Source organism: Diadema antillarum, unplaced genomic scaffold (assembly GCF_040938485.1).
Source record: "Diadema antillarum isolate AM-2024a unplaced genomic scaffold, OU_Dant_1.0 scf00000026, whole genome shotgun sequence".
Classification (NCBI taxonomy): domain Eukaryota; kingdom Metazoa; phylum Echinodermata; class Echinoidea; order Diadematoida; family Diadematidae; genus Diadema; species Diadema antillarum.
Genome location: NW_027270915.1, coordinates 430,100 through 448,586, shown reverse-complemented (window position 1 = coordinate 448,586; position 18,487 = coordinate 430,100). Strand labels below are relative to the sequence as shown.

Here is an 18,487-nt window from a genome sequence, read left to right as displayed (position 1 = left end):
AATTTTCCTCAAACTTTCACTGATGTGTGCAACTAATATTGCTGCATTCTCGTAGTCCTTATGTACCTATATAAAGGTGAACTTGTCCTTTAACTCTGTAGATCGAGCAGACATTTTCTCTCACTGCATCAGCAGAGTTGGACCTTGACCCTAGCACGTGGAGGGTATGATAGCCATGACTTCCTGCATGTAATCGTGGTAGTCCTTCCTCCTGCACAAAGTGAGGTGATGACATTAAAGGCATATATTTTACACATACCATTTGCAGATGAAACAAAAACCCATTTATATAGTGCTTTAAAATAGTTCTAAAATGTGAGTTCGGGATAGAAACAACTACGGTACTGTAAAAATTTGAATCTGTATAATTTATGTTTTTGTTAAATACACAAAATGTGAACAATAGTTATAATGGAAATATTTCTAGATTAAACTGTTATGGTTTATTGAGAAAAATACTGATATCTCCTTATATTTCAGACTTTATTGCAAAAATCTTATATGGTAGGATGTTTTGTGATACAGCAGACCTATTCAATGCATCAAATGTGATATCTTTTGAACATTTTTTAAGTCACTGCTCCCAAAGGTAAACAGGACCTTTAATGGTGTTATTTCAGTTTTTCTAAACCTTTTAAGGAATGATTTACAAGAGTGATTAAGTGCTGATATTCATGAACTCTAGAATGTTTTCTGGCCCGTCATGTTACATTAATAGTTTGGGAAAAGTCAAATTGATTTGTGTGTGTGTGTGTGTGTGTGTGTGTGTGTGTGTGTATGTGTGTGTGTGCGTAACAGGGCCAGCGGAGCGTGTGTGTGTGTGTGGGGGGGGGGGGGCACTTCTGGATTTCATCAGCTAACAATTAAGCCCCCCCCCCCCCCCAAAAAAAAAAAAAAAAAAAAAAAAAAAAAGGGCCTTCAGCTCATCTTTCTCCTTCCACTTCCGGGTCTCTTCAGCTGATAAGCAAAAGAAAAAAAAAATGTCTTTAGTGCAAACTTCTTATACCGTGCTCACACTTCAGGGTTTCTAGCTGTATTTCTTTCTAGTGCCACTTAATACGCACTTCCGGGGTAAATAAGTGGGGGGGGGGGGGGGGGGGCAAAGTGGTGACACCTTATGTATTCCTTTGTATAGTGCAAAAAAAGTGGGGGGGGGGGGTGGGGCTTGATGTGTGATCTGAAGGAGAGCAAGAGAGAGATATAATATGGACAGTGGGAGATATTGTATGTGTGTGTGGGGATGTGGTACATACACAAGATGTGGGCTTACTGTAACCATAGCAACCATTGGCGGATGCAGGGGGTGGGGCACCAGGCACGTGCCCTCTTTTGTTTTTGGCTAAAACAAAAGAAACAAAGAGAAAAGAATGGGGGGGGGGGGGTGCGTGCGCCCCACTTTCATTTTGCAAAGGCGCCTCCCCTTTAAGGAATTCCTGGATCTGTCCCTGGTAACACATGTACTGTAGGGGAGAGAGAGAGAGAGAGAGGGAGAGGGAGAATTAATAATGAATGAGGGATATTAGTAGCATGTATCATGAGGTATTATCAAAATGTTTCCCTGGGAAAATGCAGCTGACAGCATGCCAGTCATTAGAGGCTAGATGGTAAAGATAATAATGTTATCCTTTGAACAAGACTATATAAAGCTCACCAGGGTAAATTGGTCACATGTTTGTATGCCTAATGGTTGGTTTCAGTCTATCACAAAATACAATATCGAGTATAAAACTCAGATTCACCACTCACCAAAACTGATAAGGCATATACATTTGCGGGCTTCCAAACCTAGATATTAATAATGAATAATATTTGGGTATCCATTTCATTTATTTATGACTTCATGTGTTACAATTTTGACCATTGGTAAACAATGTGCACATAGGGAAAAAAAAAAGATAGGACAAGTTATCCTATATAAATCCGTATGTTTATGCAATGTAAGAAAAAACAAAATAAAAGACAAAAAGCCATTTAAAATGGAAAAAAGGGCATAGTGAGGTTGGTAGGAGAACAGAGAGATAAAGAAATAGACAGTCTATGCATGTTTTAATCAATACAAGAAAAACAAAAACAAACAACCCCCCCCCCCCCCCCCCCCCCGGAAAAATCAGCCTTGACACATTACACAATGATTGGAAATTACACACTCTGTTTTGATTATATAATTTTCCTCGACTGTTTTCCATCTTACCTGTAAAGTGCAAGCAGTAAATTTTAATTTTCCTCTGATTGCATTTATAGACACACAAAAAGTATCATACATGCATTTTCATAATGTAATTCATGATTTAAAATTCCAATACCACTTAACTTTAAAAAAAAAAAAATCGGGGGGGGGGGGGGAGGAACCAAAACAAAAGTAATCACCACACCCACGAGTTTCCAAGTCTTTTTTTTTTTTTTTTTTGCTTTAAAGGGATAGCACAGTATTGGTGGAGATGAGAATTGGGCTTTTAACTTTTTTCGAGATACCAAGAAAACACTTATTATATAGTACAGAGCATACCATTTTAAGAGGAATTCAAAGTTTATTTGATGAAAATAGGGTTTGGAATGACTGAAACATCCAAAAACAAAGTACAACAAAGCAATCGTGACAAAGTGTGGGACCCACACTTAAGTGGAATTGCTCTTTTTTGATATCTCAGCCATTTCAAAACTAATTTTCATCAAATAAACGTTGAATTCCTCATAGAATTACATGCTCTTTCATATTTCATAAGAGGTTTCTGATTATCTCACCATAAAATGTTAGAAACCTGAAATTAGGTCTCAACCAAAACTGTAGATCCCTTTAACTTTGATCGTTGAAACACTGTCAATTTGAACATGCAGTGAATGATTACTGTATCAGTCTCACAACCTAACAAAATGATGACAACAAGAACAACAACAGTAAAACTTTCCGAGCATGCAGCGACGCGTTATTAAATTCCAGCACCAACGAGAAGCGGGTATATTCTCAAATATTAAAATGAGTGTGGCAACTTAAGAGTCATTTCGTTCGGTGTGTGGGTAGTGATAAAATGACGGATTCCGCCCTCTGGTGGTGGCTACCCACACGCTTTCTTTCGAAAGGAACCATGTTTGCTTTTGCAAGAAAACACAATGAAAGGATATGTGTATACCTCCCTTTGCCAAGCTGCTGGGAGCAAACGGTGGACTTTGGACAGACCCTCCCTTATAGCTCATCCCTGTTTTATTTCTTTTCGTTTCTTTCACAGTTAAGAAACTCATTCATTTGGATACAAACACTAAACGCATCAACTGTTTAACCGTTTCGTGTAATTTATGTTTGTTTGCTTTTTTACTGCCTAACAGCACATTATTTATTCTTCCATTCATTAAGTTGTTCGTCATTGCTTTGGTGACATACATAGGCCTACATCCATAAGGAAACAAGATAATAAGACATAGTACAATCGTAATGAACCCCCCCCCCCATATCATGTAGTTTGAACTCTACATAAATTTTATTAAATTATTGAAGTTACCCGTCATTGGAATTATTGGATCCAGGAATTCCGTAACAGCCGGGGAGGGGGAGGAGGGCGCAAAGCAGTTTATTTTCCACTTCCGCGTTTGATCAGCTGACAAGAGACGATGGTTTCTTAAAAAAGAAAATAACGGGGAGCACACGCCCGCTTTCATTTTTTTCTTTTTATTTCTTTTATTTACCCGATGCGCCCCTCCTGCACTATGGATCCGCCACTAAAAACGGCATCCAATCCTCCACGCTAAATATTGTACTCATGAATTACGCGGTAATCCCCTTTCTCCCTTTAAAGATCAGTACGGGAGTCCATGCAGTGGCGGTGGATTTGCCCGGGTGGGGTTAACTCGCTTTCCCGTCCTTGGATTGCAGCTCTTTTTTTTTTCTTTTTTTTTCTTTCTTCTTCTTCTTCTTCTTCTTCTTCTTCTTCTTCTTCTTCTTCTTCTTCTTCTTCTTCTTCTCAGCCTATTTGGGGATAGGAGTGGTGCAGCCCAAAATGTGAAGACTTTTTTATTTCTTTCCTTGCTTACTTCAGCCGATTTGGAGAGAGAAATGGCAGCAAAAAAACGTGAAGAATAATTGGTGTACATATAGTGTTGTTGTTGATGATGATGATGATGATGTTGTTGTTGTTGCTTTGTTGGCAAGAAAATCGTCATTATGTCACCCCCCCCCCCTCCCCCAAGCAATCTGATCTCAGCTTATACCACACAAGAAACACAGTCTCTCTCAGATCGCGCTTTTTGCGTATTGTCAGAAGATCTGCTCGTACCTCCTTGGAAAACCGAACAAAGGCAAAAATTTTTACATTCGTTTTCAATCTGGGGAATCGAACCAGAGCGGGCTATCAACCCGCTCTGAATCGAACGAGGTGACGCCCTCAACGCCAGTTCACGTCAATCAAACGCGGGTTTTTTTCCAGTGGCTGTAGTGGGGATTCCCCGCAAGGGCAGCGTTGCATTGCACGCTCAATGAAATTTCGCGAGAATCCCCTAGACTAGGCCCTCATGCATGACCGTTCCACGTTGCAGTAGGCCTACGTGATACATTAAAACATATCAGCATGTATGTATGAAGAGGGAGGGACACGGAGAGCTAAATTGACGCCAAGATCACTGGTGGACCCGAGCCGAGGTAAGCAGGACCTTCTTGGATTATTGATTTTTTGTTTGTTTTTGTTTTGTTGAAGGAAAGTCAAATCAATCTTATCCGTGTAACGGTTACAGCTATTTTTATTGAGTATTTCGTAACCTAACTATACACAGCCCAGTCGCTGTACAGCGTAGTAACAGCGTCTGGTCGGGCTATCCGTAACCCTAATCCGACCCAGTTGCCGAACAGGCTTTGATGAGCGAAGCACCATACTCCATAGAAGTAGAAGTAGAATTTAATCATGTCAGCTCCAACCTCTTCCGAGTGGGGGGAAAAAGGCCCAATGCACGCTCACCGCGAAATGTTGACTTAAGTTATGTCTAAAGTTTTATAGACATTCTATGAGATTGCACCATCAGTCATCTGTGCTGTGCAGTGCTCGATCAGAAGCGGATGTATGTCAGCTGGCGTAGTCATTAGACATTCGCTCTGTTCTCTGTTGATATATATATCTAGATTTATTTCGTGAAGTTGTTACTACCCCTGGGCTAGACAGAAAGATCCGTCTGTCCGGAGGACTCTTTTATATTTTGCCATTAACGCTGTCCTCTGTAGACATACGGAGGGGATCCGTGAAGCCAGACGCAGCTCGCAGTCTCCGCGGAACATTCCCCGACGGACAGATACAGACCGATCTTTCGGTCAACCCCTGGGCCTGCCCTGCCCTACTATTTACAATTAGTATCTAATAGTAACAACATTAGTCATGAAAATAATGATAACAGCGAAACAGCCCAGGGCAAAAATCCAATTGAATAATATGAAACCTGAAACCAATTATACAATAAAAGTGATCATGCTGATACATCTTTAGCCTACTGATTATTGCTGTTAAGACAAGTGTTATCATCATTACTGATAACTATACACAGTCCTGTCGCTGTACACAAGTGTCACGCCGTGCTTTACACACTGGCGCCTGGTCGTGCTACGTGAGTCATGACTGATTGTTTGAATAGTGATGTCACCATAATATGACTGGTAGGTTCAGTCATTATTTTGAGCTTGGGAAGGGGAATCATAGCAATACAATTTTCAGTTCTGTCTGTCACTAAAATATATTTATACTTTGGTATTGTTCTACATAGGAATAATAGACAATATGGAACAAAAAGACAACATGGATGTGGCACAAGTTCCCGCAGGAGCTCTTGCTAGTCAGGTGGAGAAAGACACCATCATGACGAGCATGGGGCAAGGGCACAACCCGGATCGTCAGGGAGCATGGACAATGCTGGACCCGAATGTCGACACACGCCCTCACACCCTCCAAGGCCGCCAGCCTGATAGTGGTGCTGGGGGTGACGGAGCCGGAGATCTCCTGGCCGTAGCGAGGGCTGCTGCAGTTAGCTTGCAGGGATCCAGTCTGGCCGCAACAAACCAGATTCAGCGTCTTATTCAGAGGATAAATGATCTAGAGTCAGAGAATGCAGCCCTGAAGCAGGAGCTTGCTGCTCAGAGAGTGTCTTCCCGTAGAGTCCCAACAGGCAACCCAGTGCACAGTGGTGTGCAGGAAACTGCAGGTGTGTTGAAGAACTTTTTTTCCCCTTTAAAGCCTTTGTTTGATTTGACTGCCAATTGATACAGGAAACCCCATACCGTTAGCATTTCACTCACTGTCCGGAAGTACCTAGTATGGAATGGGTTAAATGTCTTGGGAGTTGGGACTAGATTTCACACATACAACAATGTAGTCAGCAATATTAGTCCAGTATACTGTGCAAGCTGAACTTATTTTTGTTTTGATTTTCCCAGTGTGCCAAGAAAATTCTTAAACACACAATATTGATGAGATGAAGGGTAAATTTGCCATACCAGTATTCATACTGCCCCTGTCTATATTTTTGAGTAGGTATGTTTGCACATACCTTTTTCAAGTGCATTGGATTTTGTCAATGATATGATGACATGTTGTGCACCAGAACCAAAGGAGGGATTGTTTTCTTACTTTTTGTAGGTCACATGTGCTCAGCCACCATGCATATTACTGCTTCCCGATCACCAACTTTTTAATTCGACACACTATGTTAGTCACGTTCTGGTTTGTATACCATTTAAATTCACATTCTTTATTTTGATGGTACAAGCTCAAAAACAAACAAACAAGCACACAAGTCACTTCTAGGTAGATATATCAGTGATGCCCCAATAGTTTATCACATAAAATGTCAGGCCTAGGTCAGCCTAGAAATTGATCAACTGTTTTTTTGACAGGAGTTTTCCTCACAAGAGATGTTTAAATTCTCTTTCATTGAGCTGTTCTTGATTTTGGTATTGAGGCATTTTGACAATATGCGTGTTTAAATACATTCATGGTAAACCAATGTCCGTGAAATCAATCCACAATTCTTCCCTAGTCTGAGTCATGACATGGACAAGTAGAACCAGTATTTTGGGCAGCTTCAAAATGTTTTGCAGCATTTTCTAAGTTGGTCAGCAATTTCCTGATCAATGCATGATCTTTGTGTTTTTTCTGTCGTCTATTTCAGGAGTAACGAGCAGTGCGACAGATATTTCCAGGAACAGCAGTACCGTGGCACAACAAGCAAATATATTGAACCCAACAATGACAGCACAGAGGACCCCACCCTCAGGTACTTGTACCCCATCTATTGGAGGTGCCATTGAACACCCTCCCACAACCGGAAGCAGTTACCATGGCAACAGTGATAGTGGGCATGATGAACACACCACCAGCAGTGCTAGATCGAATCAGGTGTGATTAATATGATACCTTTTCTCTCAGACCATGTTTCACATTAAAAGTACAATTCTACACTACATTGTAGATGCATTCACAGTGATGATGAAATACTGCGGCATTTAGCACTTGTACATCAGGGGCAGATCCAGGAATTCTGTAAAGGGGGGGGGGGGTGCAACTAACATTTCTGGTGAAACTCCCGGGTTTTATTTCATTTTTTTCTTTTTATTTCTTGTATTTTTAACAAAAAATAAAGGGGGGGGGGGGGCTTGCGCCGATTGCGCCCTCTCTGGATCCGCCACTGTACATGGTAATTTACTGCATAACCTGCAATTTCCGCATACATAATATCTTTGCAGATGAGGAGGTTACAGACATTTTCGTGAGATGTTGTTTTAGCAAATTGACACTGACGCTATGATTAATGCACTTTTCCCCTAGCACATGGCAACATTTTTGCATGTTGTTAAATTTGCTATCGAATTGTGATTCACGAAATTTATGAAGATTAAACCCTTGCAAAAATTACAGCTTATACATTATAATGTTATGCAAATACTTGGCAAAATACACCACAACATACAATACAATGTACAATTCTAATGTGAATCTTGTCATTAATTATCGCCGATTGTGCAATGGTGTTTTTCTCATGTGCTCTGACACCCTTCTGCCTTTTTTCCTGTAGGAGATATGCACGTATGCAGTGCTTACCTGAAATACCATACTAAACCATGAATGAGAACATTGCCAAGTAAATCTACTGATATTACTGTGGCATTTTGACAATGATAATGGTCCCAACCAATTACTGTGGTATATGATACCACAGTAATGCTAATGCACCTCATCTTCAAGTTGGCTTGAGTGTATTCATAAATGCAGAAAGATAGAAGTTTCCTAAACTCAGACATACTGTAATTAATGCAAGATGTTTTTGTGGCATAAATTTGAGAATTTGAGCTGACGGCATTTTTTCATGGCGTTAAATCTTCGCAAAATGCCACTGGCATTCAATGAATATAGTGTAGATAAGAACCTTTGTGTCCATTTCATTTTGCCTCTTAATTTTGGCTCTTGCAAAATAGGCAAGATTGAAATGCACATAGATATTTCTAGCTGTACAGTATGGCAGGGGAGTGACAAAATTTTAAGTTTTATCTTTCCTCCCTGAACAATTACAAATTTGAAGAAGCAGTGACATCATCACCTCGCAATTGGTTTTTATGCCAAAATGCTTTTGAAGGGGACTTCCAAGAAAAGAAGGATTTCTCTTTCCCTGTTTTGCTTTTAAAACATATGTAAATAATGTGTTCACAGCATGACCATTATTTCTGTGAAGAGAGACACAAGAAATATGTGGTGGCCTTTTTGGAACTTATCAGGTACAGTGCACTCCTGTTATAAGAGTTACAACAAAGTATTGAAATTCAGGTCCCCAAATTATCATCCAGATGTCTCTTTGTACATTACTGTTCCACTAGAACAAAATTTCAGTTGACAGAAAGGAAACTGCTGGTCCCGAAGACTTCACTAAAATGGGACTTGCTTGTAAATGTTTGTAAATTTTATCTTTTATTGTCTATTTATGCTTTATAATGACATGCATGCATTCCACAGTCTCAATACTGTTTTAGAGAGTTTTTCATTTCAGAATGAAAGCACTGCAGTGGGCTTCTTATCAACAAAAGTGCAAACAGCCCTGGCCTGGCCAACATTTATGAGTAGACTATATTTCGTCATTTCGTCATTTGTTTCTCGTAGACCATTGATGTTTTACATCAATTCTTATATATATAATGCATGCAAGGATGTGAGCAATATGTGATTTATTTGTTTCAGGAAAAACTGGATGAATACGCCCGCTTCTTGGCGGGGAAGATCTTGCCGGGGGACCAGAGCAAAAACTTGCTGCGAGAATTCGACCTGTCCGAAGTCGACCTTCAAGACCTCGAGGCAGAGTTTCCCCTCCCCCGTGACCAACGCATTCAAGGGATCAGAAAGGGCATACAGGCTCTAGGGACCCACAGTGCTGGAATCAAGAAGCTCCTCAAGAAGCTGTCAAATGTGGGACTGCGCAGCGTGGCGGAAGATTTCTGCTCTAAATTTGGCCTGGAACCTCTGCAATCGAAAAGAGGTACTCTTGTGACCATAGCATTCCGAAACCAACAAAAATTTTCTAGTTCTGGAGTTTGAATTATCTAATGTTGAAATAGGAGATATATAGCTTAAAAAAAATCGTATATCACTCATCAAAATTTGATTTTCTTGTTCTGCAATGATTAGATAATCGAATCTGAAAATCTGATGCATATGATGATATGAGAAAGCTAGAGAATCTTGGCTTGAAGCTAAGGGTCTGCAGAAGAGTACTGAATCATACTTTTGTGTTTATGGACCAAGAAGAGAATTCAAAGACAATTAGTAATCAATCGTGAAGAGTATATCAGATTAAAAGAAATTTTACAAGCAAGTTGAGGGCGCATTGTACTCATTACTATTGGAAAGGATTGATGCTACTCTTAACGGGATACTTTCTGCAGGGTTTGTTGGCAGATTTTCACCTGCATTAGGCCCTATATCACAGGAAAGACCAATACAGTGCACTCCGGTTACAACGAACACGGTTATAACGAAATTTCGTTATAACGAAATAAATCTTCTGGTTCCAAAATTATCACCATTAAAGTCTATGGTATAAAATTCGCTTATAACGAACACGGTTATAGCGAAGTTTCCGTTATAACGAAGTCTTTTCCGAGCGCCACAGACAAAGAAAAACAAAAGAAATGTGCTCCGTTATAACGAAATGCGAATTGCTTTCGAAAATACGTAGCGGAACAAGAATTTATAGCGTCTCTGCATGGGTGAACGCTTCACACCACTGTGTGTTCGCTCCTTGTGTCACGCACAGTTTCTGAGGGGAACTTGCGTTTATTATTGTAATACAGTTATCCCATCACATTTCACATAGCTTTGCAGTGTATGATGAGTATTCAGCAAGCAGAATATGATATATATACGTGGTTTCCTTGTTTTCGCTATATGCCGGTCCCGAGCATTTCGTTATAACGGAAGTGCACTGTATCCTGTAATCGGCCTCTGACCATAAATGTATGCTTTTAGTCCTGGTGGATTTAGGGATGTGTAATGTCTGACTACATTTGATGAAATACAAGTGCTGGTAACACATAGTTTTTAAAGTCTCCATTGCATTAATGCCACCATTAAATGAGAGTGTTGTTTTATTCGGTGCAGTACTGTATGCTGGATATATTTGAATATACCGCAAACAGCAATGTTCAGGCACGCCAGTCTGCACACTCAAAAATATTCCAAAATTATTCTCTGATTTTAAATTTGTCACAGTTTGTGTGTTTCTTTGTGTATACAGCTACCCTTTCAGTGCCTTTGACTTTGTGTGTGTGTGTGTGTGTGTGTGTGTGTGTAATTTGATCTTTGACTTTGGAATGTGAAGGGATATCTTAATTTCACTCTACATTTCATTTTTAGCTGAACCTGTTCTTCCGATGGCACAGAACAAATTTGAAAAGGCCCTGGCACCACATCTTGTGCTTCCGAGAAACCTCCACCAACTGACAGCTCTTACACGGGATGAAACTGCCCTGTCAAGGCCTGAGGTCAAAAAATTTGTGAAGGCCATGTCATCCTGGAACGAGTCCCAACAGTCAAGCTTCTACTCCGTAAGTGAATTGAATCTTGTTTCATGTTTTGGTTGATCGTTTGTTTGTTTGGTTGTTTTGCATGCCTTTGACAAAGTACCCAACATAAGAGGAGTACAATCTGTCATATTGTTACGAGCTACATTTACAATCTAGAGGGCACAATTAATGATGTAGGTTTAAGATAATTTAAGCTCAGATTGATACTTTAACTATTAACATGGACACAGAGAGCAAAGTGCATGAAGTGTCATCTTTCCCCATAATTTTCTTCTCACATAGTGCTGACACAATGTTCAAAATTCTTGAGAGAAGGTTAAAGACCTTTATACTCTTTGTATCCACTCAGTGCTAACAACGTACTTGACCAGAATGTGGTTGCTGCTGCCAATTAGTGTAGTACACTTGTACAGTGAAACCCCGTTATAACGAGCTCGGTTATAACGAGGAACCGCTTATAATGAGGTGACGGCGTCGGTCCCGTTTTCCTTCACGTGTAAACCTATGGTGGAACTAATTGGTTATAACGAGTTCGGTTATAACGAGATTCCGGTTATAACAAGGACAATTTCGGTGCATCATGATAAAGAAAAACATATAAAAAGCAATTTGATCGGATATAACGAGGTTCCATTTTCTTAACTTGCCGCTTTCAAACACGCGACAAACGAAACATTGAAAACGAAATTCACGCTATCCAAGTCTCTTTCCCGTTTTGCGGAGTACCTTTCTGTCCGTGTTTTCTTCTAAACCACGCAATAAAACACAAAAATACCTTCCGATGTTCCTATTATACTAAGTTATTGAATAAAATCATTCCATTTCCTTTTTTCGCGAGATACGCGTCCGGTGGCAGTAGCATAAAATAGTTGAATAACGCTTGTTAATCTACTTTCAATTGCGTCGGTGTTCAGAAAAGAAAAAACGCATTTAACAGTTTGAATAGCTCTGGGTTTGTTCATTATCGATAACTCTAGTAACACTGCAATTCACTATGAAGATTTTTCTTTCTTTCAGAATGGTCTATGAGGTACAGATTTGTGTAAAAAGAATCACGACCTTCCAAAAGTCAATCCTGTCGCATATTTTTCAAGAACGGATGTACAAAATGCGAAGAGATATTTGGAAGAAAATAAAGAACGCATTTTAAATCCCTTCTAGCGCAACGATCATTATTATATTGTATAGGACTACAGCCATGACGGCCGAAATGATTCACGAAATCATCGCATTCCCACTGGGCACCAACAGGTACAGATTTGTGTAAAAAGGATCACAACCTTTCAAATTCAATCCTGTCAAATATTTTTCAAGAATGGATGTACAAAACGCGAAGAGATTCTCGGAAGAAAGTAAAAAAGGTTCGGGTGCAACGATCATACTACCTATAGGATTACAGCCGAAATTATTACCTGGTAATGAAATCATCGCATTCCTGCTGGGCACCAACTGGTACAGATTTCCGTAAAAAGGATCACAACCTTCCACATTTAATCCTGGCCCACATTTTTCAAGAACGGATGTACAAAACGTGAAGAGATTTTCGGAAGAAAACAAAGAACGCATATTTTTTAATCCCTTCCGGCGCAATGATCATACAGCCAAAATGATTTATTAAATCATCGCATTCCCGCTGGGCACCAACAAGTACAGCTTTGCGTAGAAAGGATCAATTCCAAATTCAATCCCGCTGCATATTTTTCAAGAACGGAGAAGTACAAAACGCGAAAAGATTTTCGGAAAAAATAAAGAACATATTTTAATCCCTTCGGGCGCAACGATCATATAATTACAGCCAAAATAACGCATGAAATCATCGCATTTCCGCTGGGCACCAACAGGTACAGCTTTGCGAAAAAAAAAAATCAATTCCAAATTCAATCCCGCTGCATATTTTTCAAGAACGGAAGTAGAAACGCAAAACGCGAAAAGATTTTCGGAAGAAAATAAAGAACGCATTTTTGATCTCTTCGGGCGCAACGATCATACATTGTGTATGATTACAGCCGAAATGATTCATGAAATCATCGCATACCCGTTGGGCACCAACAGCGTAAAATACATCGCAAGTTATGGTAAACAACGTGTGTTTCTACTCTTTTTGCGCTTGAAAAAAACTTATACAATCTGATTTTTTTTTTCATTGTCATTTTACACTGCATTTCACAAACGAAAAAACATCATTCTTTCAGAATGGTTCAATACAAGAGGAAGAGATAGGTGTAGAAAGAATCACGAATATGATCCTGCCGAGTAGGCCTACTTCTCAAGAACGTATGAACAACTATTATGCAATGAGACATTTGGAAGAAAAATAAAGAATTAATGCATTTCAACCCCTACTTTGTTCGTCTTTTTTTTTATCAATTCACAAATAATTTCCCTTAAATTCTCTTCATTATAACGATCCATAATTGTGTAATAACAACGCAAAGGACGTTCTTAAGTTTGATTGATGGGCATATATGACATCATGCTTATGTTTTTCTTTGTTTTTGATGCGTACGGTTATAACGAGGTATCAGTTATAACGAGGTATCAGTTATAACGAGGTAATATCGCCGGTCCCACGGACCTCGTTATAATGGGGTTTCACTGTAATAACAAAACTATGACAAGTGGAAACAGTAACTAAGCATGAATGTAATTGTCAACTTTTGTTATTATCCAGTTAAGGGAGAAGTCTCCCCAAACATATGGTATGAATTTAGTGAATGCAGATGTCTTTGAAAGGATAAACATCAGTTCAGACCTAATGCATTTCATTTTGTTTTTGTTTAATTCCATATGCTGCCTTTCGTAGATGGGATCTCTATCACAATTTTGTGATGCTTCTGAGGCAGAAAGATGTGAAGAAAATGATAACAGAGGGAATTTCACAACTTTCTATTTTTCTTGGACATTAAAAGAGCAAACTGCCCTAGTTCCTCAAGAAGGCATGAGGTGTAGTGTTTGTCCATACTGGTCGAGGGATTGTGTTTTCGTCATTAAAATAGATAAAAATCTGTGCAGTTGCTTTCATGTTGTGACAAAATATTGTCATGCTTTATGGCCAACATGTACCCATCAGCAAATAAAACTGTGTAAGTAGTGGTGTAATACTTGAAGAAATTGATTGCTAAACAGATTACAGCAATTTTATTTTTAAAAACATTTTAAAATCCCCCATCAGATCTGATAGAGCGAAATAAAAATTTCCAATGGTACCTCAGTTATTGCTCACATAATAAGAATTATTCTTGTAATAATAACTTAAAATACCCCCATAGTTTCGCATAATTTTCTTTATTTTTTAGCAGGTTTAATCACAAATATCTCAAATTGACAAGAATGGAGTTAAGTCGTTTTGCGATCAAAACCATCACTTGTTGCATTGTGCCACCAGGTTGAAAGCAACGGTGCATTACTCTCCATCTTGGAAGGGTGGTCCTCTGTAACACTGGAGCAACATAATGAGCATGTTCCAGAGGATCGTGTGGAAAATCTAGTCCGCTGCCTTCGGGATCTCAGAAGAACACCTTTCCTGAAGAAGCTGAAAGAGCAAATAAAGAATGGAGTTGTGGGTGAGTTTGAAAGATTTTAATTCTATTAGCAGCAGCCTTCCTGTACAGCCCTTTTCTCACTTGTCTTTCCTTTCATAGCCCAATACTATCCTTTGCTGAGAATTTTTGCTATGGAGTACAAATGTATGTTGACTTTTGTTGATTTGGGTTATCCTCAACATCACTTATGTGGCAAAATAAATATCAACTCTTTTCATGCCACATATTTTACGATATTTTTTTGTTTTTATTTTTTCAGATTGCTTGGATATGCCCACGACAAAAAAAAAACAACAACCCAAGACTGTCAATCACTGCGAAAGTACTAATAAATGTGACTAACAAAAGACAATAAAATGCACCTTCCCCCACACTGAGCATAACCTGCATATTTTCATGCAATATTCTTTTGTAAATTATAGTAGCAACCAGAAACATGGTATCATAAATAAACATATAGTCAGCATGTGTTTGCTTGCAAAGCTAGGTCCTTTAACAGTATCCCTTTTCTCATTTAGTTCCACTCGTTTTTGTCGACTATCAGATTAGTGCCAGACATGTCGGAGATACGTGATCTGAAAAGGCAAGATCGTCCAATGAGGATCACGCGTGACATGTCTGACACTCATCTGATAGTCGATCAACCAAGTCGGATTCATCAGACTAAGATCCGATATACCTCAAAAGGTTTCCTGGAGTTGCAGTCTCAGAACTTTAATACCCAAGTGGGGTCAGGCTAACTCGGACTTGGGGACAACTCGGCCTCGCTTTGACTGCAGGGCTGAGTTGTACATCTGAATTGTACAGTTGTACTGGGGGAGTGCTTTGCGTGCTGGCTGGTCGCAGTCATGGGCTGAGTTGATACAACCAAGGAGGTATTAAATCATACCTCCTTGATACAATGCGCACATCAAAGAACCTCTTTGGAGCGCCTATGTACAAAATATGTCGATCATAAACTGCATTTAAATCGTCTGAAATTGAGCTGAGTTGTCTGCGAGTCATCCTGGATCTTTCATGGAATAAAAGTCGGTATACCAACTTTTATTATTCTATACTTTTAATCTCAAAATACTCCAAAACTTCTCATCATCCTGGCAAATTGCATCAGCCAAGTAAGTTTCTTTGGTAGACCCTTACGATATATTGCAAGCAAATATGAAATGGTGCAAGATGGGTTCTCAAACCCCTTACCAGAACTATGTTTTACGTTCAAACTGAACTGGGTTTGATTTAAACAGTCTGTGTTGAAGTGAGGTTTCACATCTGTGTCTGTTCTATTGCAGGACCTTTCTTGGCAAGAAATATGTATTTGAGGAATATGCCATATTCTATTATGAATGAAGTGGCGAGAAAGCTCAATATTGGAGGTAAGTTCATTAAGAATATCATGAGTAGTGTCCTAGTTTGCTATTTTTCTTTTCAATATATGCTGTAATGAAGTGCTCACTGTGATAGTCTTTTATATAGTGATTTCGTTTTGTTCCTCTTCTAGAATTCTTATATATCTGAGTACATGAAGATGTACATTCCCTCACCAATTGTCCAGTTTCCTAAATTTGCACCTTCAGTCTGACCTCAATTATCCGGCCATCTCCTATCGGGACTTCTATCATCCACACATTGGCGGAAAAAAAAAAAAAGATTTCAAATTTAATTAAAACTCAGTGTAGATCAGTAAAAACTCAATGCATGATAATTGACCAATCAGATTGCAGAGACTCTAAAACCCATTACCATGAGATTTGTGTCCACTTTCACATAACCTGACTTCTTAATGACAATTATTGAAGAATCTATAATCTATATCTATGATTATTGAGGAAAAGACAGCATCAATTACTGTTTATCAGTGTCACATAATAATACAACTTCAATCAACCAACCAATCCATCCATCCATCCATCAATCAATCAGTCAGTCAATCAATCCCTCAATATATCAATCATATCATCGATCCATCAATAAGTTAGTCAATCAGCCATTTTTTTTTAATACCAGTGGTAATCAATTAATAAATCAGTCAGTCAGTCAGTCAATCAATCAATCAATCAATCAACCAATCAATCAGTCAGCCAATCAATCAATCAATCAATCAATCAATCAATCAATCAATCAGTCAGTCAATCAATCAATCAATCAATCAATCAATCAATTAATCTTTACAATGCTTTGTTCTGTAACTCCCACCTTCCCCACTGTGAGTGGCTGTCATGATTGTCAATCCCTTTAAACACAGATACAGTGCACTCCCGTTACAACGAACACGGTTATAACGAAATTTCGTTATAACGAAGTAAAACTTCTGGTCCCAAACTTATCGCCATTAAAGTCTATGTTACAAAATTCGCCTATACGAACACGGTTATAACGAAATTTTTGTTATAACGAAGTTTTTTCCGAACACCACTGACAAAGAAAAACAAAAGAAATGTGCTCCGTTATAACGAACTGAGGATCGCTTTCGAAAATATGTAGCGGAACAAGCATTTATAGCTGCGTCACTGCATGGGCGAATGCGTCAGATCACTGTGTGTTCGCTTGGTGTGTCACACGCAGTTTTTAGGGGAATTTGCGTTATTGTAATACAATAATCTGAAATTGAATAACTATTTGTTTTATTTTCAGTGTATGACGAGTATTCAACAAACAGAATATCGTATATGCTTGGCTTCCTTGTTTTCGTTATATATTCTATTTGTTGGGTTATAACGAAATTTCGTTATAACGAAATTTCGTTATAATGAAAGAAAACTGCCGGTCCCGAGCATTTCGTTATAACGGGAGTGCACTGTATTCAGGAACTCACTGTCAGTGGATGGGGATCCTACAAAATATCACCCTAATTTTTATTGCATGACTTTGGCATTCATGAAAAACTGTGGCATTACGTGAATTATACATGTTAGTTGTCAAATTTTGCATCAAGCTCAAGATTTTAGAGATCAACAGAAAGCCAGTAAAATGGCTGTCGCTAGTTATGACGTGCAAGGACACAAATAATATTAGTCTCTGTCAGTTCTGTGTTTTCCCAATGTGCATAGGGTACCTACATATTGTACAATCCTACTTTAAAACAAAGGATGTAAGATATACAGACCAGTCCCTTTTCTGTCGTTTGGCAGGTGTATATGACTGGAAACATCTCGCCGATAGTGCTGGTTTCACCACCTCTCAAATCGAAGAGCTACAATCGAACAGCATGAGAGAGATACCGGCGATGCAGTTTTTCAATACATGGAAGACCAAGAACGTGATGGTTTCGAACCTGTATGACTGGGCTGTAAAGGTGGATAGATCTGACGTTCTTGAGATTCTGGAGAGAGAGAGAGAGAAGCAGTAGTACGTGCCAAAGAGTGAATTTGAAAGCAACTTCTGTCAAACCTGTCTACAACCACCACTCAAGAGAAACATGAAATGTGGTCATTATGGAGAGATGACCATTTAAGACAGGGTCAGTGCTGTAGCCATAGTACTACTATTAGTAAAAATACTTAAAGTATTTTCATTGTTTCTTATGATTACACATACACCATGATGCTACATTATGTAAACTTCAATATAAAATTATATACAGGAATAGGGGCAAATATTGGTTGACTGCCATTATCTTTTGTGCTGTCTCTTGTATGTACATGTCATATGTCTACATCTGAAGTATTTTCCAACTTCAAAACATATTCTGTTTGACCTAAATTTCTGTGATAGATATTAACCATTTTGATTAATTCACTACCAACACTATAACAGGGATGTGAGCCCAGAAAAAGATATTGTTTGCCAGCCCTGAATAGGGCCAGTGGATAAGATGGTGTAAGAAAACCTGCTGGCTTTATGTTTTCTGATGCTTTCTTGCCAAAAAAAAAGACGGAGAAGACTGGCGAGCTGTTGATATCCTCGAAGGATTCAGTGA

At 39.0% G+C, this 18,487-nt stretch overlaps 1 protein-coding gene across 1 annotated transcript; it reads left to right on the top strand.

Moving 5' to 3' along the window:
• Positions 1-4,501: 4,501 nt before the first annotated feature.
• Positions 4,502-17,936, top strand: LOC139734255 (uncharacterized). The gene is made up of 8 exons (XM_071645053.1): positions 4,502-4,627; positions 5,734-6,168; positions 7,135-7,361; positions 9,192-9,486; positions 10,863-11,053; positions 14,418-14,595; positions 15,861-15,944; positions 17,700-17,936. The coding sequence occupies exons 1-8, from the start codon at positions 4,561-4,563 to the stop codon at positions 17,915-17,917; spliced, it is 1,695 nt and encodes a 564-aa protein (XP_071501154.1). The 5' UTR covers positions 4,502-4,560; the 3' UTR covers positions 17,918-17,936.
• Positions 17,937-18,487: the final 551 nt, after the last annotated feature.